Below are 27,843 nucleotides of genomic sequence, written 5' to 3'. Positions count from 1 at the left end.
ACATTCACAGCTATGATCAGTGAGGCTGCTGCAACAGGTGATAAGTCATCTGTAGCAGGGTCAACCTCATCCAGTGATACAGGGGCATTGTGATTCCATTTGTTTGGCATTTTAGGATTTTTTCAACCCACAATTTCACGGGGTCATGTGTCTGCTGCTGATCACTTCAGGCACCAGTACAGATGTACGTGAATGTGTGTGTTTCAGAGAGAGAGAGAGCCTCAGGAGTAGGAAAAGGGGGGTTTCCAATTTTTTGGGCCAATGAGCATCATTCCACTGACTATGTGATGGTGTCTAGGAATGTGTAATTCAAACTGTTGAACAGGAAGTGATGTGGATACACAACAGAGTGCGGGATGCTGGGTAATGTAGGCTAACACCATGGCACAACAGGAGAACATGTTGGATAACAAGAGAATTCCTCTCTCCATGGAGTGGATGCTCTCTCTCTCACAGTATCACACACACATACACAAATACAGTAGAAACTCTGCACTGCTGAAGCAGAGGGGAGGATCTGTGTCTGTGTGTGCCAGCATGCCAGTGTGATCCTCAGACAGTCGTCTGTGCATATTAAGAGGAACTCATCGCCCCCAGTCACGACGCAGCGATACCAATGTTCATCGGTCTGTGAGAAAGATAGAGGTTTTGGGTTTCGGGGGGGGGCGGGTACTTTGATTGTGTCAGGAATATGAATGTTTGTCTGCATCATATGCTAAATCTCCGTCTGTGTTGGTGTGTGTGGAGAGGGGCCGGGTCGGGGTGCTGACTCACTGTCCAGGTCGTGACTGCAGTCTTAAACATTAGACAGCTTTTTACTGAAACCAAACAGAGAGAGAGAACGATAGAGAGTAGTGAAACCTCTGCACACACACACACACACACGCACACACACACACACATACTCTCTTTTGTACTAATTCTAAAAGACTGAATGAGTGAAAAGAACGACTTGTGAAATGGACAGGAAGGAGGCAGATATATCTGTATTACGTAACTTTCCATTTATCCAAAATTGAAAATCCCAAAGAACTTTGAATCACTTGCAGCTTGTTAGAATACATTTCAACGTGCACAGCCCCCTCACTGTTGTCCAGGGATGTGCATGGTTTTTATTGCTCTGTTGACGTGGTTTGTTCAGGTGGCTGTACAGTGTTGTGAAACCGAATTTCCTTCTTCTGGGACTATACACTAACTTACTAACTTAAGTTTGTACACCAAGATGCTTTAGATAATATATATATATGTTCTTTAGCATAAAGGCCTTCGCATGCTTTTACTTGTCAGGATCATAGACTGTATAGGTCAGGATGTGATAAATGAAAACTAGTTATCTGTAATGACAATGCATGCTCATGGCTGTTTCCGGCTCTCTGCATGTTTTATGATGGGACTGTGTGTGTCTGAGTGTGTAACTTTAGTTTGACAAGCCTCAAACCATTAGGGTGATTCAATTAATTTGTCAAACAGGACAGATGTGTACAGAACATGGCAGCACACAGTAGACTGATCCTCTTAACTATGCTGGTGGATGCTGGTCACTGTGGCTAGTGAGTAAAGTGGCTTTCTACTCATGATCTCCTGCTGATAAATATACTATAACAATATTAAAGCTTCAGGCAGTTTCTTTTGGATTCCTCCTCTGCAGTCAATCAGTTCCACTTAAAAGTGCTTCACATTTATGTTATATAAAATCAATAAGAGATAAAACAAACAATAGCAGATGATGATGATAAAACACGAAGCCTGGTAGAGGAGTAAATAAAGCAGTTAAAATGTTCCATCGTGTTGGAGCAGAGTCGAGACGAACCTCGGGAACATCACCTCTGCAAAGAGCAGAACACTGTGTCCTCAGATGACTGAGTCTTTCAGTGCTCGCAACCACAGCCATAATTTCCTTCCTCCTTTCATTACACGCGAGTGGGGAGTGCATTCAGCTGCATCATTTCTTTATCTTTAGAAGTAATGAACATAGAATAAATACCAGGATCTGTCAGATTAAAATTTAGAGGCAGTAGACTTGCACAATAGCCAATATTTGGAAACATGTTAGTCTAATCGTAATTAAGATGTATTCACTGAGTAAGTAGTTTGAATATCTGGTGGATATATGTGAGCTACAGCCTTGGAAGACAATGACTACGTTTACATTGACATATTCCAATTATTGACCCTATTCAGAGCGAGACATTATTTGGATTATGATGTTTACATGAATTGCTGATAGAATATTCCATTCCTATTCCTGTTCACATGATACAGAGCATAACCTGAACCTTACATAGTTTAATGTATGATGCTACCTTGTTTTGGGTGTTTTCTCCTTTCTCTAACTCCTTTTGCCGCATTTCGATGTCACAACTTGCTGTGAAACCTTCAATAGGAGGCTTCAAGGTGACCATGTCTACAAAATGTGACTAAAAGGTTGGAATACACCACATGTCTTAATTTGTTTATTGCTTATTCTGAGTATCACTGATATTCAGGTTAAGGTTATCAGAAAATGCCGTTTACATGGCAGTATATGATTCAGGCTATTTGCTTAATCAGGTTAAAAGCAAAATAGTGGTGTCCCATGTGAACATAGTCACTGTGTTCGGGGCAGCAAATTCAATGTTCAACAATACTTTACAACATTTAGTGCACCTGTAACAAAAGTTTGAATCTGAAGTGAACTCCACTTGGTTTCTACCACGGCAAGGAGTTAACCTTCTGTCCCGTGTGAGGCTACAGAGGTCGCAGTCAGCCAGTGCTGTCGAGGATACTGTTTCCTCCACAAGCATCAGCCCACACAGCAGTCAGCACAACAGATGGTCAGGAGGAAGGAGAGTAGGAGAGACGTTGCATGAGAGAGACAGGGACAAGACCATCATCTTGCTCTGCAGTTTCTGCGGAATTTCTCGGCCTGGCCTCTTAGAATAATGTCTGTAGAAATCTAGAAGAAGTCGATATGAGAACACAGAAGGAGTTCAAAAGAAAACAAGTGTTGCCCAGGTAAAAAAACGGTCTCATACACGAAGAGGACAGCGATGAATATGTCAAGAGAGTTTGTCGCGATAAGATCTGACACTGCTGTCTTTGTGTTGTCAGGAAAATCATGTGATCTTAACGGGGGGGGGGGGGGGTATCTGGGGTTAAGCGTTAAATAACATGACAGTTCAAATAATGGTTTAAGTTATGTTTGAATTCTGCAGAGCTCTGATGGGACTATAGTCAAACACAATGAAGCTCACACAGTGATAGAAATTCCACTAACTCCCATCAAACACATTCATTCATAATATAAGAAGCAGCAGCTCATTGACTGGGAGCGTTTCTCTTTTTTCTCCGTCTGGTGGTTCAATAGTTTTGGAGCCCGCAGTGCATTGATTTCTTTGTTAAGCTAAAACTCAGGTGGCTCATGCTTTGGGCACACTGATGTAGCTTAGTATGATGCAGTATCAAATCACATCGACCAAAATGTTTTGCTGAGTCAATTTCCTTGGATCTGCTTTGCTTTTCCTCCGTATAACTTCACATGATTTGTCTGCAAGTGGCATCTTAACTGCTGTGTATAGAGTAATGATCACCAGCCCTTTCCCAGTGTAGACAGTGGGGAGGTGACATCAATGTCTGTCGTCACTGTAAATCTCTTTCTGTGTCTCGTCATGTCACTTACTTCATCTTGCAGTGATCGTATGTTAGATATTAAGCTGAAATATGAAGCTAGACACACCTGTACTCCTTTAAATACCTTTTCCTCTGAACCTTCCATCTTAACAACGGAATCCCTGTGAGAATCATCCGTGCTGTACTGTGTATGTTAGACTGCTGAGGGGTTGAATGGGTGCAGTGCAGTGAGGCAGCCATCTTGGCTGTTTGAGTTCAGTGAGTTCAGTGTTTCTGGAGGCTGGCTGGCTGGCTAGATCAGGTGGCAGTGCCAGATCTATGATATCAATCACCAGCCGCTGCTGCTGCTGCCGCCACTGTCTGTGGTGTCGCCCCTCTTCTCTCCTCCTTCTCCTCTGTGCTCTCTCTGCTGTAGAACCTGTCAACACAACTCACTCCCTTTTATTGCCATTCACACTCTCCTTCCATCTCCCTGCGCTCCTCTTTCTGTCCCCTCAGTTTCCCAAACTCAAACATGAAAATGCAGGGCAGTAGCGGACACTGCAGGCTTTGTTATGAATGGCATCCTCTTGCACATCCGGAGGAAGTGTGTGCTCCAGTGTTGCTTTACAAACTGTCTCCATTGTCCTAAGAATGACTCACTCTACACTGCAGAGAATGGCAGTCTGCCAGACTGTCAAACAGACCAACAGCAAAGTGCAAACAGGCAGACTAGTCCGCAGAGCCGACAGACAAACAGCACAGGAAGGACAGGCAGAGGCAGATAGGTTGTGACAGATACAGCCATCAGGGCACAGAGGCAGACAACTGGTCAATAGGAGACCTGCAACTGGCTCGGTTCACAGATCCCAAATGAAAGACTGATGAGTAACATTTACAAACAGGCAGCAGAGAGTGGGTCACCTTCGTATTCAATCAGATTCAAATCAAACCTCCTTGTTGAAGCTGCACCATTTAATATATATATAAAAGAGAAAGAATTCAATGCAATACATTTCATACATGAAAGATGAAATAAATAGAAAAATCATTTTTCTTTTTTTTTTTCTTTTTCTCATAAACCATTCAGATGAAGCAGCAAACTGCTTCATATGTGTTGGCATCACTTTTTCTTGCTTGTGTTTGCTCAGTTCTAAATTGCCAATATAGCAGCTGCTTGCTATTTCCTAGCCTCTAAATTTCATTGAAACTTATATGCACCTTCAGATGAGTTGAGAGCCTTATGTTAAAATGTGCAGTGTCTGGGCTTAAATAGCCTGGAGCGGTACAACTCTGCAAAGTCAGTCAGTCAATAAGATCAGTGGTAAGTGGTAGGAAGCAGCCTTGTAAGGGCCATGCAAACAGAGAGATGGATTAATGGGTTTGTGAGTGAATGAACTGATGTAGAGAGAGTCAGTCCCAGATAAATGAATGAATGGATCAATGAATGGAGTGCTGATCACTGCGGAGGGAAAACTTGGCTAGAGGAGAGGAGAGAAGGGGGTGAAGGGAGGAGAGGTTGAGTAATGGGATCATCGAAAATGCTCAATTCAAACATTGATCACAGTCTGAATGTACAAGCATTCACACATAAACACCAGACTAAATCATGTTATTGTTAAATTTATATTTTTTATTATATCTATTGTCATCCACAGTACATTTTAAATTAGATTTTCACCTGTTCATGTAATATATCTTCTGGTAAAACGTTGTTAAATAGCAGAGGATGGTGTTACTGCAATACATCAAGAAACATATTATTTAAAGTGGATTTATTAGTTTAATAACTCATTTTTACTTGTTGCATATATGCATATTGTTGCACATATGAACACACACTCATTTCCATTTCTGAATAGGCCAGCATTGTCAGATGTTACAAGGAATTTGTTCAAGGGCAGGAGCTCTGAATTCCTCAGATACGTGGGTTTCTTGCCCACCTCAGTTTCATTATCAACTGGTTTCCACTGCTAAGCATTGTATGTTTCCACTGTGTTCCATATTGATCAGCAGCAGCTCTTGTCCTTTCATGTTGAGTTGAAAACATATTTTGTACAAATGTGCTCACACATGGATGAGACCGGAGGGTCAGTGTGTAGTCTAACATCTTGAGGTGTTGTAGGCTGGTGGGTGTGGCTTTGGGCTGATTAGAGCAGGCAGGTTATAGAGTGGGGGTTGGTTTGGCTGATTTAGGCCAACAGATTAGTGCTTGGTGGTGACAGCTCCTGTAACTGGTAGATGACAGGATAAGGACCTGAACAGTGGGAACATTGGTCAGTTATGTCATATACAGTATATCCACTTTATTACATTACATTACATAACATGTCATTTAGCTGACGCTTTTGTCCAAAGCGACTTACAATTAGTACACTCAACATTCATTATCTTTGGTGGTCAAAGAATAGATGATATTAGTCCATATATTTTTATGGGGCTTGTAGTGGTTCATTCCAAACTGCTGTTTCTCCATTATGAGGTACTATTGGTTATCAAATATACACTATTTGGGCTCCTTATTAAATAATAAAACAGCAAAAACGAATGCAAAGAATGTGTTATCAATGCTTTTCAGACCAACTGCTGGCTTTAGACAACAGACTGACAAATCTGGTGCCATTCCAGTAGATCTGTCGTCCACAGTCCCACAAATTGTCCCACCCTTATCATTGCATTGTTAGCTACTTTAAGCTGCTGCGGTTATTGCATAGTTAGTTTGCCCGGCTGGACTCATGCAAAACTGACCATTTGCATCTTTGCCTTGACTTTATATGTGATCTCATCTGATGAAAGATTTGCTTTATGTAAAATAAGTCATGGTCACAAACAAATGAGAATTAACTTTTTGAGACAATTTTACTTTTTTGAAGCTGACTCATAGCAAATCAGAATCAGCTATAGACTGTAAATATTGATAGTGATATTTTGTGCATCGTAACCTAATTCTAAATATGAGGAGCCTTTCGTCCTATTTTAGGCAGAAGCATCACAAATGAATTTCAAACCCTGCAGATTAGAGAGTGCAATTGAATGAATATTAACAGGTTAATAAATTGACTGACATATAGTACCTCTGCTGCCATGATAATGCTTCAGTCTGATTGTTTGTCTACTACAGATGGGTGAATAATTGGCCACATTTCGGGCTGCCTTCGGTGGGTTTGGTTTGCTCCGGTTATGCTTGACTTAAAAGTTAAGCTGCATGCTGATGTCACAGCGGCCAGGTTAAAGGGACAGTCAGTCTATTTATATCCTCCCACCTGTAATCTGTTTCTGACAGGATTAACTAAGCCACTATCTGAGGCCCGCTGTGCCACACAGAGACACCGAAAATGTGAGCTGTGAATAAATAGATGCATTCACAGAGATGCACAGTGTGTACAGTACAATGTGTACAGCACATGTGAGGCACTCAAGTGCATGAAATGTGATCAACACTGGGGTATTGAAGGAAAGGAAGGACAAATATATGTCTGTTTTCAACCAACCTGAAGCTGTGACTCCATGTAACCCTGTTACATGCTTCTGGTTGTGTATTTCTGTGCTTGCGTGTAGATCTTTTTCTGTGTTCCCATGTTTCGCAGAGTATCAGGTAGTGAGCCTGATAACAATTGTGAGGAAGAAGAGACCAAACAGGGATACAACATTTCCCTTCCCCTCCCTCAGCCTCCTCCATCTCTGGTTGCCAATCTCCAGTCATTAATTAGCAATCCATGATAAAATTCCCCCATTCCCAATCTGACACTAGTGCAGAGCAGCGGATGGCCATGGTAATCATGTCAGCAAGGTTTGGCTCAATGTTCTGAGGGGGCTAAATGTCCCCCATATGGTCCACTGGCTGGGGCCTGCTCCTCACCAAGCTCTCATTAAACTAGTGCTTAATACACCAAGGTAAAGGAACATGCACACACTAATGCACACTCTCGGCTGGAAGAGACAAATCAAAACATCTGACAGAGGACTGGGAACAAAGGGACAGGAGGACAAGGAGGTGGTGTTTGTTTCTGTGTGTGTGCATAAGTTGTGTGTGTCTGTGTTTTCAGAGTCTGATGCCGTACAATTGTTGATTTGCCATCTGTCATGAAGAATAGAGTTCTATCTTTGCGTGTGTGTTTGTGTACAGAGAAAAGATGAGACGGAGGAGAATGAAAGAAGCAGTGAGAGAGGTGCAGATGCCTCACAGCACAGTGGCTGGAACATGAGTTTCAATGGTGGACTGCTGTACGAGAGGAGGTGGAGGAAGAGAACAGAGAAGAAAAGAGGACGAACATCTGCCGTACTCAGATATTGCTCAGTGGTTTGAGTGTTTCTACACAATATCTTGAATTTGAATAGACCTGGGACACAGTCTGCTCATTAAGTGTCTTAGTGCTCGGAGAATGTCAATATTATTCAGGGTTTCAGATATATTCTTCAATATATTTTAACAATAATGCAGGAGCTGAGGGGTGTTTTTTCATCTTAAAGAGGACCTGATATTTTTTCCCCTTATTATCTGTGATACAATATTGGATTTTCTTATTAACCCTGACCAACGTTTCAAATGATGAGGTAAACTATTGTAAAAGTTATTCATGTGAAACAAAAGCTCTGCTTATGGACCAGAGACTGCACTGGGTGTGCTGGGCAGAAAATGACCTCAAAAGCACCCAGTAGTGGCAGCTTACTGAAATGTTTTACCTTCATTTTTGTACAACGATAGGAAGAAAAGACACGTTGTCCATCTTTACATGCAGTCTTTGGTATGGACATAACAGCTCAAGTGGATATTGTCTTAAACTGACCTCTTTTCCCATGAATGTCGCTCGTGTAAAACATCAGAATGGGTTTGATTAGATAAAGAATTTAGTCTTACTATTCTGCTACACAGATTTGGATAGGACTTTTTAAAATAATTTGTATTTTTGTCTTGCTTCTATCTATACCGATCACAACATACACCTATACTCTTCTTTGTTCCCTTTGAATTGTCCCAGAGCCTTAAGTGTCTGCTGCTGGCCAGCTGAGGTGGACATGTTGTCAAAAACAGCCTCTTATACAGACAGACGTTAGAGCATAACAAACACCAGCTCTCAGGGAGCAGTGTTTGTCTAAGATGGAGTGACGTGTGTAGCGGTCAGCTCAGAGTGTGACAGATAAACAAGCAGACACCATTTGCTAGCCCACTTTTTGTTTGGTTGATCCAAACTCTGAAGTAGAGTTCGTAGAGTTGGCTTAGAAGTAGAAAGATTATTGACCGGCGTTTTGGTAAACTGCCCTCATAAAACATCAGGACATTAAGCAGCAGGTGAGCCAAAACAAATATGAATCCAGTTGCTCTAACATGTTAGTTACCTCCAATTGAGAAATGACTGTTTGAGGGAATAAGATGAGGCTGTTTTTGCGCTTTCCTCTTACAAGCATTATTAACAGTAGTCTCTCTCTCTTGTCCCCTTATACCCATAGAACTGATTCACCCACGTGCTGTACTTCTGTTCCGTCCCCAAACAAAACCTCATACTGGGAAACATTTGGAAAAACCATAATGCTCTCGCCTGTCTTTACAAATAAAGGTTAAGTAAGTAATTAAATAAGAGTTTGAGACCTCCACTCTGAATGCGGCCAGTGTGCATGCGCCCTAAAGGGACAGATGGGCACACACTCTGGCAGGTGGGGACACAGACAGACGGACAGGTAGCCAGGACAGGCTGGACAGTGGGGAGAGCAGCAGTTAGTGAGGTGAAGAGCACTTACTGTCGGCCCTTCAGTGCAACACATGAATGGATCCTTTAGAATGAGGCACGGCTGGACTGGTGTGTGTTTTGTATGCGTGTGTGTTGGGGGGGGGTACAAGGGGTGTGTGTGTGTGTGTGGGGGGGGGGGGGGGTGGTAGGCGGGCACTTGACATTACTTGGGGTATAGTACTTGATTGTTTACTCTTGCCTGCTGGGCTGGGCTATTGTACTCCAGTGTGTGTGTGTGTGTGTTCACAGTATATTGTGTGTGAGCTTGCAGTGTGCAGAAGTTTAAAGGCAGACAGAGAGACACACAGCACAAGATGAGGAGGGGTGGGGGGGGCTTCACAAAAGGCCATGGGGGTCTTACGCACTCACTCACACACACACACACACACACATAACGCCAGCTGCCGCCCACAGCTCCAGCCCGGCATTTCTGAATTAATAATACAGAGCCAACCACTCTGGAATAATAGTGACTTACACACAGGCACACACATATGCATGCACAAAGCTTTACACCTGTTCACCACTGCTAAACCGGACAGGGTTGGGCTGGTTAACCCCCCCCCCCCCCCCCACACCCCACCACCACAGACACAACATAAACACACACACACACACTCCTTGTTGCCTGCCTGTTGTGAGCAACACTTGGACAGCTGTGTCTGTCTCGTGGCCCTCCCCATTCTTGCTCTGACCGACGGCTAATCTCATTGACTGATTGGTCCGGCGTCTCAGTCTGTTTGTCTCATTGGATGATTTCACATCTAATAACGCTAAGGAGCAGAGCAGGAGTCTAAATATGAACGTCATAATTAATGTGGATCCTCAAAAGAAAACAATTCCCCTGTGCAATTATGAATCTTTAGCCTCCAACTGATGACACCCAAACAGGCTCTGTATTTTTGAGATGGTGTCGTTGTGTATCGAATGTGAACGTACAGTAAAATAAATGAAGAGAGCAATGATGCCAACACACAATGCCGTCCAAGGGAGAGAACAGAGAGAGGCAATATACCAGCAATCAGTTCAATTTGATTAGCTTTCTCATTGGCTGTGTGGCTGTGCGTGTGTTCCCTAATCATATTGGATCCACTGCATTCTGAACACAAGCAGCATGGCATCCCTAATGTTATTGGGTGTTTGAATGCAGGGGCTTTTTGTGGTGGCTTACTCACATTGTATTTTTACCTTCTTGACATGCTGGAGGACCTCCAACATGACATGCTGGAGGACATGCTGGAGGACCTCCAAGCATGATGGTATGATGTTTTTAATAATAAAAACATCATACCATCATGCCTCTTACTGGCTGCAGTTCAAGCTTAAGTTTGAAAGCTGTAGCGGGGTTTTAAGATGTTGAATCCCTCTACCAGTCTCATTCATTTTTCACTGAGCATTAAAGAGCAGGACTTTGACTTCCTTTGTTATGTTTCTTCTTCATGTTTCTTTTCATATCTTGTAAGGGAACTGTCACAGCTCTGCTCTTAGGCTGTGACAGTCTCTGAATACCAACCAGTCTAGAATCAGTATTGTGGTGGGTGGATGTGTAGAAAGGATCTGTTATCTTTTCAAAACCATGTGTGAGGAATAGAGATCTTACTGGACCGGTGTGTGACCCATGCTTCTGCACTGTACATAAGGTCACACTGGGCCCAGGTGTGTCTCCTGCCAGTAATGGTCCCCCTTCACAAGATGAGCCTCAGCACACAGAAGAGCCCAGAGCAGGAAACTGGAGAGAAGGGCAGAAGGGCCATGACAGAAACCTTTGAATTACATCATTAAGGAGGACAAGTTGTGCAGTATATGAATTTAAACATTCTCCCTTGTGTATTTCATTTTTCTGGGTTACATGTTTGTTTTATAAAGTCAATGAAAAGATTTAGGTTTTTTTTAACACCTACCTTGTTTGGTCAGGACCCTAGGATTTATCACCAGCCAAAATGACAGGTGTGAAAGGGGCCTTAGACCAATAGAACAAAATGTGGTCCGACGAAAAGAGGTGGTCACAGTTGGGATCAACCTGAACCATGCTTCAGTTTGTTTGCCGCCTGAAAACCTTTTTTTAATAGTTCAGACTTTTGGACCGAAGAAAATTGAGACGGCATTAAACAATAGAAAAAGAATGAGAAAATGGAAGCTGCTTGCTGTGTTCATCTCTGACAATACAATGTATAACGACGAGGACATTTAATTGCTGGTTAAAACCATAATGAGAATGGTTCATTCATTTTCTACATTGAATTTAAATGCAAACACAGAATCTCAAATCTTGAATGAAAAGGAGCAGAAAGAAGAATAATCTGTATCTATAATCTATCAAAGCAAATTACTCATTTTTCTAAATTCTAAATTCACTGTATGTTCACATTTAAAATTTCCCCTTGACATCCCAGACCCAGAGTGTAACAGAACTATATCATGCAGAAACTCTGAAATGAAGTTGTATCCTCCACAGTTACGTTGGCATAGGGCTCATCTTTGGACAACTTTGTGTTTTAAACTCTAAAAAATATATTATTGAAAAAATCTTCATGTAAATGGCCATTGATGTGTCCTCATGTGGTAAAGTTACAGAAATAGTCAACTCACAACCTTGAATTTCATATGTTGAGAATAAGTTGAAGTTAAATATATGTGTGTGACAGAAAGTAAGACAACTGTCTTGACACACAGCCGTAAAGAGACAGTTAAAGCAGTTACAGTAATGAATTAAGACAGTAAGACAGTAAGCTTAGAGTCGTTGTAGCTAAGTGACCTTCACAAATACTGTGTGTGTGTGTGTGTGTGTGTGTGTGTGCGTGTCTACATATGTGAGTGGGTGTGTGTGGGGGCTAGAGAAGGGATGAGTGGGTGGGGGGTAACTGGGCAGCCACAGCCTCCTGTCTGGCACAGGTGGTGTTGAGCAGCAGCCCTCCAGCTAAGATGCTAATATGCTAACACTGCACTAATCCTAGGGTCCTTTAAGAAGCAACGGACCCTGCCTCCTCCCTAACACACAGGAACAAGCACTCGTGTATTAACACACATGACTGGATTCTTCCATGCAAAAATACACACACACTCACACTGTAATTTAGAATTACTTATGTATATATTGTATACACACAAACACAAGCACACACACGCCAGTGCTGTGAGAGGGGAGGGGGGGGGGGGGGATTAGGACGTCTTGGCAGCAGCGTGTCTGTCAGTCACTCTGTCTCCAGCTCTGTGTCAGCGTCACAGCGGTGGTCACCATGTTCCAGGGAGCCACCACCATCTACTGGAATGAAGTGTTACTGCAGGGAATGAATGAGAGGCGGAGACGAGGGTGGTAATATACAGCAGGACCAAGAGAGGGACCGGGGGGGGGGGGGGGGGGGGGGGGGGGGGAAGGGGACGTTTAAATAAAAGAGAGGGGGTTTAATTCTCATCTGTATTAAAAAACTTGTGTATTATTGTGATATGTTGCCTGTGTGTGTATGAGTGTGTCTATCAGTTAGCATGTCCCTCCTTCTGTACCAGCTGGTGGAGCACAGGGGCACCAGGGCAGCTTGCATGTGTGTGTGTGTGTGTGTGTGTGTGTGTGTGTGCATCAAGCTCAGCCTACCAGGAGGTTCTGGCTGTGTGCAGCTGGCTGGGTGAAATCTCGCAGTGGCCCCCCAAGGGATGGCCACACTCCCATGGGTTTCCACTCAATCTGGCCGCCCTGTGGCTGCCCTGCCCCGTCCCATCTCTGTCAAAGCCGTAGCCTTAACATCATTCTCTCTCTCTCTCCTTTCCTATCTCTTGTTTGTCTGTTGTGCCTCTCTCTATTCCGTTGCCTCATCTTTCACTTCTGGCGTTGTCTCCTCTCTAGTCAGCGGCTCCATCGTGTAGTCTCATTCCACGGACTGAGCCAAAGGCTTGTGCAATTACTCCGGCACTAAACCCTGCCACAGCCTCAGCTTCAAGCTGAGTTTAATGCTTTGATTAGTCAAATCTTTTTCCTCCCTAGCTCCAGTCTTGAACGATCCTTACATAAGTGGCTAAAATGCCCTGTGACCTTCTACAGGCAACACACAGCAAGACTTTTACGTTGTTCGTGACGGTGTCTGTATTTAAGGCACATACATACACACCCATGCACACACACGCACACACACATACAAACACCAGCCCCGATGTGGTAATGAGACTAATGCACTGTAAGTGGATTGGCTTTGAAGAGCCTGGATTCGCCTTAAGATGTCTGAGCAGAGTTAGAACTGCTGGGGTCGGGGTCACGCACACACCCTGTTCTCATAAACAAACACATGCATAATTACAATTATGACACAAGTGCACAAAGTCTGTTTTATTATTCTCTCTTCTCTTTTTTTTTGTCACTCAACACTGTTTGTTAGAGTAATTACAAATATCCGGTGCAGCTCTGCAACATGTGTTCTCACTTGCTTCTTCAATCATGGAGAGACTATCAGACAGGTGTCCTCCTCAAGCGTCTCACCGCACAAACTGTGAAAATGTCGCCTCCTGCGATGTTCATGAAAAAAAAATAATCCCGGATCTCCCCCCCCTGATCCAGATAAGCAGAATTTAATGGGTTCATTTCTGACTGATACAAAATTCTGCCTTCCAAGTTTTGGGATAAACTGTTTGGTTGTTTCGTCAGCCAGTGTTTTTTGGGGTGTTCCATCCCATAACCGATGAACACAATACCGCAAGAAATCCTTAAGGGAACTTCAAGTTTAGTACAAATATTCACTTAGACTTAAGGATGATCTTCTTTGTCACCTCTTATTATTTTCTTTTTTTAAATAATACATACTAGGAGCAAGTTATGACTGTCATAATGAAAGAGTTGCTAAATCTTCTTTCATTTCCTCAAATATTTTACTGTAAAATCTGCTGAAACTTGATATACAGACAGTGAAGGTCACAATGAACAAGAGTTTAATCTCACAGATTAAAAAAAATGTGATTCGAAATGTGATTCGAATTTGGTGCTCGAAGTTGAAGGCCAAGGTCCCTGTGAATATTAGGGGTGCAAGTAGGGCATTTCATTACATCTGGTACCATTCACCTGTACTCAATAAATAGATCAGGTTCTAATAGGTTAAACAGAAGAGTGCTTTAGGGAATTTCTTAAATTTTGTCAGTTGATACTTAAACTAGGATTTTCAGATAAAGTAATCACAAATCGTTGTTAAAAGGTCACAGTGAACTTATGTGAATATGGAGAAAAAAAGTATGTAGAGATATTTACCAATTAAGCAACCACAGTGTGGTATATTTGTGTGTATTCTTCCTTACAAACAAACAAACAAAGACCGGCAGGGGTGAAATCATAACCACCTTGGATGAGGGAATATTCCTGACTTCAAAACAGTTGATTAATTATCTGTTGATCAAATCTTTCCAGCATCAAAACACGATGTAGTTCTGTGAGTCATCCAGTCTGGACACTTACAACCCGCCGCCTGTCCGTGAGGTTGTACTCATCTGAATAGTCTGTCAGGTTTTCTTCGGTCAGTCAGCTTATCAGCCGGGGAACCAGCCAGCCGGCTCCTCACTGACATGTTCATTAAACTTATCTATTATGTTGTGTTACAGCAAAGCTCTTTGTGTTGCTGCGGAACACTGCCTGTGTGTCTGTGTGTCGTTGTGTGGCCAGACGATGCATTCCTCTTCCTGCTGGGGAGCTGCCGTGTATGAACATGGCTGAACATCCCCTCCACCCTACTCCACTACCCCCCCTCCATCCCCTCCACCCCACCTCCATACACCACCACCCGTCCAGCTCCCAGAGTGCCAGTCACACAGCCCCGTCCCTGTGCCATCTGCATATCACATCCTGCCTCGGCCAAAGCATTAAATTAAATCCCTGTTTGGGTTGATTAACAAATGGCTGGTGAGCTCACATAGTTATGGAGTTATTTATTTAATTGTCATCAAGACTTTGTTTTGTTTTTCTCAGCAAAGCAGAGGAGCAGAGGTGTGCAGGTGTCCTGACAGAGAGGGTGTATGAGACAGAGCGATGGAGACACTGGAAAGTTTCTCTGTGTTTCTGGCTTCAGTATTTCTCCCATTTATTCCCGCACTTCTCTCTAATTCTCTCTCCACCTTCCCCCCTTCCCCCCTCTGTCCCAAAATGAATAGTTAATCAGGTTGCTAATTGAGTGACAGTGAGTCCATGCGTTGTTGTAATTGTCCAATCAGAGAGCTTGGAACAGACACAGTCACAGCTGATTCATCTCTGCCGCTTACTGCTAAATCCACAAGCTGCAACTGGAGGATGTGCCAACAAGATTTATTCCTTCCTCGGAAATTCCAAAGCAACTTTCAAAAAGCCTATTCAGTTTTCAGTTGGCAATAGAAAAAAGAAGAAAGTATGAAGGGGCGGACACTTTGTTAAAGTTTGCAACCTTTACCTCATCATACCTCAAGACCTTTTGGAATCAGAGAACATTTATGTAACACTTAACTACAATTAAAAGTAAAAGGAACAATTAATACAAAAATATATCAGTTATGACTTCAAGTTAAAATGTTGGAACTGCTGCACAGGCCTTTATTGTGTCTTTGTTTTGAACACATTTAAATCCATTCATTTATCTTTCTAAATAATCCTCTGTTCCTCAGATCTTTCAAGTCCCCCACGTTCTCCTGTATCGCTGATAAGCTCTCGTTCTAACAAGAGACCAGAGACTCCTGTTGTCTTCGGCACTGTGTACTGTAGTATTTGCTAATTGGCCTTAAGGGAAAAGTAAAGTTGTGCAGAAAACTAAATGAAAATGAAGTGAGGAGTCCGAGAGAGATGGTGTGGGAAGGAGACCGGCTGTTCTGTTTTCTCCAGCAGTCCAAACTAGAGACATGTGGCTCTCCAGACAAGCTGTCCAGAGTGGGAGAGCTCGCTGGACTCATTACAGGCAGGGCCAAGACGGGATAGCTTGACAGAACACCATCATTCTGAGAATTTGGAACGGTGGAACCAGAACTGTGTTAGTTTTGTGCGAGCATGTGTGTGCGTGCCGGTGTCTATTTGGAACAGCGTGCTTCGACAACTGTCCATCTCTTCCCTCCGTCTGTGCCACCCCTGGCTGCCCCCAGCCCCCGCCCCCCGTGGACATGTACACACACACACAAACGCACACTCAACATACCACACACTCACAAACAACGCTGTCTAGGCCCGGCCAGAAGGATTGCTTAAATGTTTGCAGTTGCACTGGACAGCTGAGCGATGAAGTGGCCAGCCACAGGCTTCCATTGGAAATTGACTCAGAGGAATGACTGGACTTGGAACAGCAAACCAGTCCTCGCTGCCAGTTTATAATAGTTTTATTAGTTTAACTTTCTCTTCATCCATTTCATCAGTCAATGCATCTCCTTCTACTGTGAACTTCCCCTTTTACAGATGATCACTTTCTTCCATCAATTTTTCAATTTGAAGTCATACAGATTCCTCTGACCTTGGAACCAAAGTACTCACATAAATTCATATATTATGTCTTATTCAAACCAACAGGAGCTTAACTAAGTGTTGGCTTCATCACACATACACATATGCAAATGAAAACCATCAACTCCAGTTCACTTCTGTTTCTGTGTGAGCTCCTGGTGTGAACCAAATCCATGGACTTCAACTTTGGTGAACTTTTACCGGCAACTTCACACCCGCAACATTGAGCAATGATGTTTGTGTGGTCGACCCAACTAGGGTCTCCTTCTCCTCTCCCTCCTCCTCCTCATCACAAGAAATGGCAGCATCTTCCTCTTCTTCACTGCTAGTCTCTTCTCACATTATGTAATTTGCCTCGGCAGATGATTCTCAATAACCTTCATTTGGATGTGTGACTGTGTCCTCACAATTTATTACATTTTTATGTAAATATATATATATGAACGAGAAAAAGATTAAATACATGGAGCTTTATTAAGTTCTTACATTGTTGATTCTTTGGTATGGTGAGACTTTTCTTTCAAGCTTTTTCCCCTCCATCCTTTTTTTGCTTTGCTTTCTTTAAAATTATTTTCATCTTCTTCTTCCTCCATGAGTCTCTCCATCCCTCCTCCCACCTCTTCCCAGTCAGCCCCTCTCACCGCACTCTGTTTATCAGTAGCAAGTGATCCAAAGAATATGCTTTGTTTCTCAAAGAACAGGAGCAGGGAACAGGAGAGTGGGCGGTGATTTGTGAAAAAGAGAAGAAAATAGAGACCAGGGAAAGGAGAGGTGTGATTTTGTCATCCTGATGACGCACCAACACCCAACAGCATTTTCTTATCCATCTATCATTGTCTATCTGTGTCTCTCCCTCTGTCCCTGTGTGGTGGTCCAAGTCAGCTGGTAGCCCCCCCCCCCCTCCACACACATACAGCGCCACCACCAGCAGCACCCAGAGGTACCGGCAGGGCCCGCAGTTCAGCGGAGCAGGTGTTTTTCTGCGGCGTGTTAACGAGCACGGCCTGCTGTCATTTCTGCTTTAAATGGCTGTCACAAATAGAACACACACACACACACACAATCACACACATACACACACATATTTTTTTCTCTCCTCTCCCTGTGAATTAGCCTAAAAAAGGTGATCAGAGCTGTTAGTGATCCTAGAAAGTGTTATTGGGTGCATGCACAGATGCATCTTTTTGTCTGTTTGCGTGTCTTCACAAGGTGTGTAAATGTGTCTGTGTGTGAGCGTGTCAGCGAGCGGCTGGTTAATTAAAAGTGGGGGATCTTTCTTGTCTGTGGTTAGTATTTCTATTGTTTTGAAATAAACAGAAAGTGAAATGTTTACACAACTCCCAGCTTCGAAAAGAGTTGAGATTGTCAGTTACTTTCATCGGAGCCGTATTCAGTGCTCACTCGTGTGTGTGTGTGTGTGTGTGTGTGTGTTCAAGTCTCATCCCTGTATCGGTACTCAGTGTGCTTGTCCATCTATGTGGGAATCCGCACGTGTATGTACTTTAATCCATGTGTGTTTGTCCATGCTGTTTCCAGTAAGTGTTATCCGCCTCTGTGGTGTGGAAATGTTTGACACTCGTGTAATCCTGTGATGGGTCATCTGATAAAGCTGTGGTGCCACCTTAGTGCCAGTCAGTGCCAGCCAGTTGGGTAATACTCTGCCACCAGCTGCTCAGCAGATGTTGTTATTTGTCGCTGCCGTCTAAGAAGGGTTGTTCTCTATGTGTAATTTTACCTCCCCGTTTCTTTTCATCTTATCCCATCTCATCCCCCTTTTCTTTTTCCTCTTTTCCTGGCAACCAGTGGTTTGTGTGTATGTGTGCGCTTAAAGTTTGAGTTCATACGTGTGTGTGTGTGTGTATGGTTTCAGTGTGCTAGTATGTGTGTTGGGTGGAAAGGTCATCACCTCAACGCCTGCCCATGTATCAGCCAGATGATGTTTCTGGCATGGATAGTTTGAGTGTGGCGCTGGTAAACATGTTTTTGTCATTTTTTACATGATAATCCGATCTCAATCTGGCAAGCGCTGTGGGAGTCAGAGATACTGGGTGTGTGGGTGTTTGTGTGCGTGTGTTTGTGTGTGTGTGTGTGTGTGTGTGTGTGTGTGTGTGTGTGTGAGTGTGTGTGTGTGTGTGTATGTGTGTGTGTTTTTGTGTAGTCCAAGTTTAACTCTGGTTATTATATTATATATTATATAGTCACATTATTGGAACTTGTCTTGTTTTATGGTCATGGAGACGTGTGTGCATGTGTCTGTGTGTGTGTGTGTGTGTGTGTTTGTGTGTGTGTGTGATATCATTGGACAGATGAGGCAGTTGAGCTGTAAGTCTCTTATTCCTTTGGGGAATAAAATCTGTATTTAAATAATGACCAGTAAGACTATTGCTGTTAATACTTTCCATATAACCCGATGATCAGCATAATCACGATAAGCCAGTTGCACTCTTGCCCTCAGTATCATCATCACTTTTGCCTCATGTTCTAAATATTTGATCTGACTTATATTTCCTCCCTCTCTTTGTGTGCGTGTTTCTCTCCAGGTGAATACATAAAGAACTGGCGACCGCGTTACTTCCTGTTGAAGACAGACGGCTCCTTCATCGGCTACAAAGAGAAACCTCAGGACGCAGACCTGCCCTACCCCCTGAATAACTTTTCTGTAGCAAGTACGTTCCCTCCACTGCCTCTGCTGTGAAAACACAAAAATGTATTTGTTGGCTTATTATTAACCTTTTAAAACAAACGGTCTCACCTGTGAGACACATTGGCTTTGGCTTCACCACTAAAGTGTTTTGCTTGTTTTGGTCTGTTCCAGAAGCTCGGCCTCCTGCCTCTGTTTACCTGTTCACAGCATTTTAGGTTATCACTCCGACAGCTGCTGACACATAATTGATTTCCACTAAAGCTCAAAAGTGTTTTCCACATAAAGATATACAGCTAAGGCCTCGAGTAGACCAGGATAACGACTGTACTCAGAAGAGTTAGGGAGCAGTAACCTTTATATGTTGGCTTCATCATTTTCAGGCTTGTGCGCAAAGATGTTTTAGTGGTGATGACACTTTGATTAACACCTCAAGGGAGAGAGTCTCAGGTTTGAGCAGAGCCTCTATGGGAGGGAGGGTATCTGTGTCTTGCTTTAGGACACTTCATCGTGAATTTAAACCTTTGTCTTCCAGTTGGAGGACATGTTACAATCTAAATCCTCAAACCGATTATGTTTTTATATTTCTTAAATGTCACGTCTGTCATCTAAATTTCCATGAGATGTTGCCCAAAGATTGAAATGGTACATCAGCTTTTTGTATCTGTCTCACTCATGGCTTGTCAAAACATCTTGTCAGTCATCAGTTAGTCTTCAGAGTGTTGTTGTACTTTGCAGAACTCACGAGGGCTCTAATTAACCACTTATCAGTATATCATCAGTCTGCACCTGGTTAACAGGCTCCACAGCGTCGTTGACATGTGTAATTAAGATTTATCTTAATGTTTCTCAGTCTCTCCACCACCATCACCTCCCCACTGATCAAATAGTTAATGAAGATTATCAGTCAAAATTTGTCTTTGCTTCTTGATGGTTTAAGCTTTGGAATAAAATGTTGTGATCATTCATAACCTGTGTACTTTAATTCGTTAGAACACAGAGTGGATTTACTACAAAGTTATAGTTCTCCCAATGTGTCTTTTCAATGGTAACCAAACTTTTGACTTATGTATATGACCATACATCACTGATAAGTTCTAAAATAGGGTTTCAATTCTTTCCAAAAGGCCTGAAGCACCCACCACTGCATGTGCTTTTAGATATTTATAGTTAAAACTCTAATACTGCACAGATCACTAACATGTAATTAAAGTTAAAATAGGTTTAGTCGGTTATATCTTTTTTTGGGGGGAAAAGCAATTTTAAATATCAGCAGAATAGTTTAGGATCAGTGATGGACAGAACGACAGTAGAGGCAGGAGGTGAAAGATGAAAGTAAAAAAAGGAAAAGAAAAATGATGACGAATGATAGAATACAAGCTGAAACCTCAGAGAAAATTATAAAGAATGGAACATTTGAAGGGCGGAGGAGGAGACAGAAAGATAGGAGTCCGGAAGGGAGGACAAGTACTGGGGATGAGCGATGGGAATTGATCAGAGGGGGGGGGGGGGGGGGGATTGGACTCACAGGGAGGAGAAGGAGGAAGAGGAGAGAGGAATCAGAGGACAGAGACGGAAGGATGATTTGGGTGGAGAGCAACGCATGAGAGCTGGGCAGAGGGACGGAGGGGATTGGAGGGTGAGGCTTTCGCAGATGAAATATTGGGAGGAGGTTCGTCAGCGCTCAACAGACAGGGAGGAGGATTGGAGAACGAGGAAAAGGGGGAGAGGGAAAGAGTTTGAGAGGAGGACAAGCCAGGCCATACATCCGGCCCCGGCTGCTTGGCACAGCGCTGGCACTGCCACATCTGTTGCCCAAAGCTGGGAGGCCAGGTGGTGGTGTGTGTGAGTGAGTGTGTGCATGTGTGTGTTTGTTTATCTCTGTGTGCCTGTCTGTGTCTGTGTGTGTGTGGTGAACAACAGAAGTGGTCAGATGGAACAGAGATGGTACAGGCCTGTTCCCTGCAGAGGGACTCATACATACAAGCCTGTCGCACACACACACACACACACACACACTGATGCATGCACTCACATACACTAACTAAACCGCTACACAGATTTCACAACTGCCTGCTGTGGCAAACAACCCAATTTCAGCTAATGTTCAAACTTCAATATCACTTTGTGTGTGTGTCCAGTATTTTTTGGCATCAACCAAACCTGACCTTGTTTTCTGGCAGCACAGCAGGCCTCGCTCACGAGTCAGGTAGTATCTTCCTCATGCGAGTGTGTGTGTGTGTGTGTGTATCTTTGTCTGAGTGTGACTGTACATCGAAACTCTGCTGCGTGCTCGACCCGAGCGATGTTGTCATTAACCTTCCTGTCTATATTTAGGCTGAGCCATGACGTGCTGTGCAGTGCCACGCTTAAACAGAAAGTAATTGGGAGAAGGGATAGCCGATGACATGAGGGGAGAGGAGGAAAGGAGAGGGCAAGCGGGAAGGTGAGGAGAGAAGGACAGGCGACCAAAAGGGGAACAGAAGATAGAGGAGAGCAGGAGAAGGTGATAGATGTGGAACAAAGCAGTGGGAGAGATGGGACAACAGAAGATGGATCATTTAGCTCTTTCACGTCACCTCTTGTCCCCAGTAACCACTCAGACTGCTGGGAGACGATGAAGATGTATTCCCTCCCGTAGCAAACTCACAGGCCCATCTGGCCAAGTGTGTGTACGCTTTTTGTGTTTGTGTGCCATATCATACATTTGTGTGATAATGACTAACTGTATTGCCCATTTTCACAGAAATGTGTCTCTTCGGATATATTTGCCAGATGTGTACGCTCTGCAACACATTATATCTCCTGGCACAGGAGAGCCACCTTATTTGTGTTATTGTTCGCTGAAGATATTGCTCCTGAAAAGCTGTATGTCCTCTTAATGATAATGTTACAAAAAACTTGTTATTCAGCATAAACTCATCTGGTTTGAATTTATTCTAATCTAAGGTAATGAGTAGACCTGTGTTCTTTCTTATGGGCCGTTCTCACAGACAGGGGAATAGGATAGGAATAATGTCTCAGTTTAATTCAAGTGTGACAGTGAGCTGGGATGCTCAACACCAGGGTCCTGAAACGGAAAAAGCTGAATGGAATTCAACGATCTGGATTATGGTTAAACCGGTGATGAGGGTAGTGTGAGGGAAACTTCTGTGAATGGGTTTACTCAAGTGTTGTGTTGTGGTCATATGAGGCTTCATCTGTCACAGACACATCAGGTGGATACCTTTGATGTATAGAACCATATAAGTGTGAAATGGTCTTCCTTTAACTCCACCTAGCAGGTTATGTTTCTATTTGTTTGTTTATTTATGAGTAGGAGTGTTTGAAAAGTACTGAATTTATTAAGACCAACTTACCATGTATGGAACCTGGGCCTTAGGAAAAACAAACACATACACATGTACATCTCTTAGAAAATGATTATTGATGAATCTTGATATTACATCAAGACATATTTATGGTTAGATACTAATCTGATTTAGTAATCCAAATTTCAAAAGCAACCACAAGCAACTTATGATGTATAATTAAAAACTCCACCTCTTCCCACTTCTGTTTTATCTTTTTCCTTTTCTCACATTAATTAACTTTACGCTAATAAGACAACAAATGCTATTTTAAATGTCCCTAGTAGATAACACTCTCCCTCTGGCTGCCTGTTTCAGAATGTCAGCTGATGAAGACAGAGAGGCCAAAGCCAAACACCTTCATCATACGCTGCCTCCAGTGGACCACAGTCATCGAGAGGACCTTCCACGTGGACACTCCTGATGAGAGGTAAGTTCCCTGAAGAGCCGCTCGGTGCTGAGAGCATCCTCCAGTCGCTAGCCAGTGAACAATGAGAAGGTCGAGCACTGTTTTCCTGTGACAGCTCTAATCTTTTCCAAAGTATTAAGGGTGAGTCAGGCTAGATTCAAATTAAGATGCTAATGATATCATCTGGCAAGAGCTTTCTTTATAAGTGAGAAATCAACTTTCTCTCTATGTGGCATCTTGGAGCTAAGATGCTTTCAGGCAAATCGACCACAGGCCGTTGAATGTGCTGTGCCTGTATAACTACAGATCGTCTGACACAGAAGCACTTAGGATAAAAAACAAAATTCAAACATATTTTAAACTTTTTAACTTTTAAACTGAATTTATATCTCCAAGAAATGTAAGGATTATCTTCATTTTATGTCTGAGTAAAAGAAGAGAATATAAATAAACATTCTCAACTTTATAGTTTTTAAAAGATCTTGACATTGGACTTAACATTTGTAGGTATATATATATGTATATGTATGTAATATGTGGGTAGACGTATCTTCAAGGGCAGAGGTATCTATCAGGATAGTGTGTGTGTGTGTGTGTGTGTGTGTGTGTGTGTGTGTGTGTGTCTGTGTGAGGGAAAGAGAGAGGGTGAGAGAGACAGAGTGGAGAGGAGACCTTTCAAGTAGTGTCGGCATAAATTCTCCAGCTGCTCAGTTCCTTTCTGAGAAGCTGAGGTGTTTATCTCCAGAAAATGAACAGCTTTGCCCAGAAGACCACAGATGCTTCTGTGCATCCTTTGAGTTTGTGTGTGTGTGTGTGTTTATCTGTGTGTGTGTGTTGCAGCTGTCTGTCCAAGTTTGTCTATGGTAAATGTTGTTTTCTAGTAGTTTTGTCTCTAGATAATCAAATAAAGATTTCGCAGTTAGCTCTCACTTATTAATGAAGTCACATACTTTATACAAAGAAATATCCAGATGTGTGTGTATTAGAGAGAAAGATATGGGGATCTTTGAAGTTTAGGTGGGTTGGAAAGAAGCGTGTGTGTGTGTGTGTTTGTGTGCCACAACTGGGTGTCTGTGGTTCTGTGCGTGTGTGTTACTGTATTTGTTGTACTGTACCAGAGCTGGCGGGACTCCAGCAACCACAGCCCCAACTGCGAGCAAAGAGGGTGGCACATGTTGGCATGGTGCCCGATTGTAGGCAGGCCCATTATCTCTCATTAGCAAAAAAAACTCATTATACAAAAAACACTCTCACCAAGAGAGAGAGCATTTATCTGCTGCCTGACCTTGAGAGAGTTCCCAGTGCTTTTCATGTAGCTAGACACACATATACACACATACACACACACACATCATGGGTGCCACAAAGTGAGTGCTCCATTGTCGTAGATGGAGTGTAACTTGAGTTTGCCCTTGTATTGGAGTGTGTAGGGTACGCTCAGAAGTCTCTGCAGTAGAAAGGGATTCAGATCTTAAAAACACACTGCTCCGTTTAGGTTCAGATGGATGTTCTTCCAGATCCTTCAAGGAAACATATGGGCATGTAACTCAAAACAAAACCAAACACACAGGGGTGATCGTTTGAGAGTCAAACAGGTTTCATTATTATGATCTTTTCACAGCCTAAGCTGGGTGAGCGTATTTGAAAGTGCAAACTTGTAAATCCCAACTTGCTTCTAAATATTTGAATATGGTCTTTGGATCACCTCAATTCGGTTTTCTGCAAACTGGAGCCCTGTATGTGGAACAGGGTTAACGCTGTTTGAGTGAAGATTTAAAGGGGAATTCTTTCCGTTCAGTTCAGGCTCGAGGAAACAACTTTAAAATCATATACAAAATCACAAATGTTGTTTAATGAGATTATCATTTTACTAAATTAACCAAATTTACAACGTCAGAAAACTGATAAAAACTTCAAAAATAACTTTAATTTAAAGTCTAATTTACTCAGGTCTGTTCTCGTCACTATCGTCTCTTCTCGTCTCTTCTCTTCTCTTCTCTTCTCTTCTCTTCTCTTCTCTTCTCTTCTCTTCTCTTGTGTAACAGAGCAGAAGAGAACTTGGTTCTGTTAACAAATCATTATATTTATCATCATTAAATACAGTTAACGTGTCTACACATCCTGACGCATGGCTGGCCTTCTGCTACACACACACGCGCACACACGCACGCAAAATTAAACTTGCATATTTCCTCTCAACAGATGTTGAACAACACCGCTAATGGAAAGTCAATGGGGAGGAACAATGTTAGCAAACACCAATGCATTGTTCCCTCTAATGCATGGATGTGCGATTGTGCACACACTCACTCATCATCTCTCTGTCTCTCACACACACACAAACACACACACACACACACACACACACACACACACACATCCACACACACACACACACACACACACACACACACACAAACACACACACACAGACTGGTAGGCATTAGTTCTGCTCCATGATCATTGCTCATTTGGTTGATTCTCCAGTTGACCGTGTTTCCTCTCTGTTGAACAAATAGATGTTTATGTAAATTGAAAACACATTCTCTTCTTTACAAACCTGGTCAAAGAAGTGCACTGACCATCCTACCAATACTAGATTTTACACCAGTGTAGTTTCAATAATGTTATATACTCTAGATGTATGTGTATGTGCAAACCTCAATGATATTCAGTCAATTGTGAATCAGTGTTTTATACTTTTGACTTTAAAATTACTAAAATGACTGAATGATAATGAAAGTACTTGCGCTTTCACCTTCTTCTTCTTCGTTCGTCATTTTCCTCCTCATCTTCCTTCTTCTCCTTCTTTTTCCCCCTCTTCCTCTTCCTCTTTTTTCTTCTTCCTTTCATGCTTTTTTCCTTGTCCTCCTCGGTTTGCATTGAAGCACTTTGCTGTTTGTAAAGTTCTGGCTAAATAAAGCTGAGTTGAGTCATAAACTTGTCCCATGCTGTGTCCCCAGAGATGAATGGACCGACGCCATTCAGATGGTCGCCGACAAGCTGCAGAGACAAGAGGAGGAGAGGATCCAGTGCAGCCCCACCTCCAACATCGACAACATGGTCGAGGAGGAGATGGACATCTCTACCATACAACACAAACGCAAGGTAACACACGACAGCAGATGTGCACACAGACATACAAACACTTAAAATACAGACATTATTCCAGCTGGATGTTGTCATTCATCACCGTGTAATGGGTTATTGTCGCTGAATACATGCAATTTTTTAAATTGTCCTCTCGGCCACAGGTTTCCACTAAAGAAACAGCCACTGTAACAACAAAGGGGTAAAACAAATTTCCCAAATTACAGTGATTACAGCTGTTAATAGCAGTGATTTGAAATAACTTTTGTAAATGTAGATGTAGAAGGCAAAAGCGACATTTACAAGATATAACACGTAAAGTAAACAGTCTGAAATACAGCTCGAGTCCCCAGCAGGTTTCATGGTTAACCACACACTACACTCTACACATTACACACTACACACTACACACTACACTCCTGAAAAAAATGTGTCCATTGCACAACTAGATGCTTAAAATGAGATTTCAGATCTGATTGGTGATGTTAACTTGATCAGATTCAATCAGTTCCAGATTTCAAATAGAACAAATGTAGAATTTTAAAAGTATTTTTATCTAGAAGTGTTTAGAAGAGCTTAAATGTTTGGCTTTGGAAACATGATTTATATAAAGCAAGAATTTTGTAGCACAGGTATTGAAATTACTATAATCACTATTTGCTATTGATGTCTTACACTGTGATGGGCCGCCGTTGTCTTATTTTTCCTTCCACCGTTAAATAAGGCCCATCACAAAGACCATACATGTTCCATGCTCCAGGCAGGAAACGGCCCCTTCCCCAAAAGATGTGGGAAATGTGGGAACATGTCGACTGATCAACTTAAAGCACAGACAAATCACTGACATTGGTCTTCTGTGTTACCCCAGACAATGAGTGACTTCGACTACCTGAAGCTGCTGGGAAAGGGAACCTTTGGCAAAGTGATTCTGGTCCGAGAAAAGGCCAGCGGGAAATATTATGCCATGAAAATCCTAAAGAAAGAAGTCATCATAGCCAAGGTCAGTCCAGCAGACACTGCACATCTATGCATCAGTCTTTATATCTGTTTGTGTTGACACTCTGATTGACTCTTCAGCTTCAGCCTTCTTCTTTTTGCTGTTTGATTTAAATGTCTTGTGGTTTTGTGTGTGAACAGGATGAAGTGGCTCACACACTCACAGAGAGCAGAGTACTGAAAAACACCAGACATCCTTTTCTCACCGTGAGTACCTCAAATACACAAAAACAAAAGGTTTGAATACAGATATGCAGCATGTGTGTACATGTAAAGACATCTGTAAGAGTGACTGCACACACACACACACACACAAACAATATTGATCCTATACATACCTGAGTCTCTTGTGGCTAATTATAAGTGAGACGGCAAATTGTTGTACATTAACTGCATCTGTTACTTTTACACCTTGTCTTTGATGTACACCTACACACGTTAGCCTCTGCTCACACACACACACACACACACACACACACACTCCCTCACTGTCTTGAGATCAATTACAGTTCACATCTGAGTTTACCCCTATCACACCTGCAGCCACAAAGAGATTCAAACCAACTGTTCTTTTGTCTAGCAGCTTTCTCCCTCAAAAGTGAACACACACACACACACACACA

At 42.6% G+C, this 27,843-nt stretch overlaps 1 protein-coding gene across 1 annotated transcript in view; it reads left to right on the top strand.

The window, feature by feature from the left end:
* The window catches only part of akt3a (v-akt murine thymoma viral oncogene homolog 3a), a 45,123-nt gene that overhangs the window by 1,077 nt on the left and 16,203 nt on the right, over positions 1-27,843 (top strand). Inside the window, exons 2-6 of the mRNA XM_062400886.1 lie at positions 19,275-19,400; positions 23,044-23,155; positions 26,098-26,242; positions 27,093-27,224; positions 27,362-27,427. Of these exons, the coding sequence (XP_062256870.1) occupies positions 19,275-19,400; positions 23,044-23,155; positions 26,098-26,242; positions 27,093-27,224; positions 27,362-27,427 (581 nt within the window). The remainder of the gene's footprint in view (positions 1-19,274; positions 19,401-23,043; positions 23,156-26,097; positions 26,243-27,092; positions 27,225-27,361; positions 27,428-27,843) is intronic.

The sequence above is a fragment of the Platichthys flesus genome, chromosome 12, assembly GCF_949316205.1.
Source record: "Platichthys flesus chromosome 12, fPlaFle2.1, whole genome shotgun sequence".
NCBI classification, from domain to species: domain Eukaryota; kingdom Metazoa; phylum Chordata; class Actinopteri; order Pleuronectiformes; family Pleuronectidae; genus Platichthys; species Platichthys flesus.
This window is presented reverse-complemented; position numbering and strand designations above follow the sequence as displayed.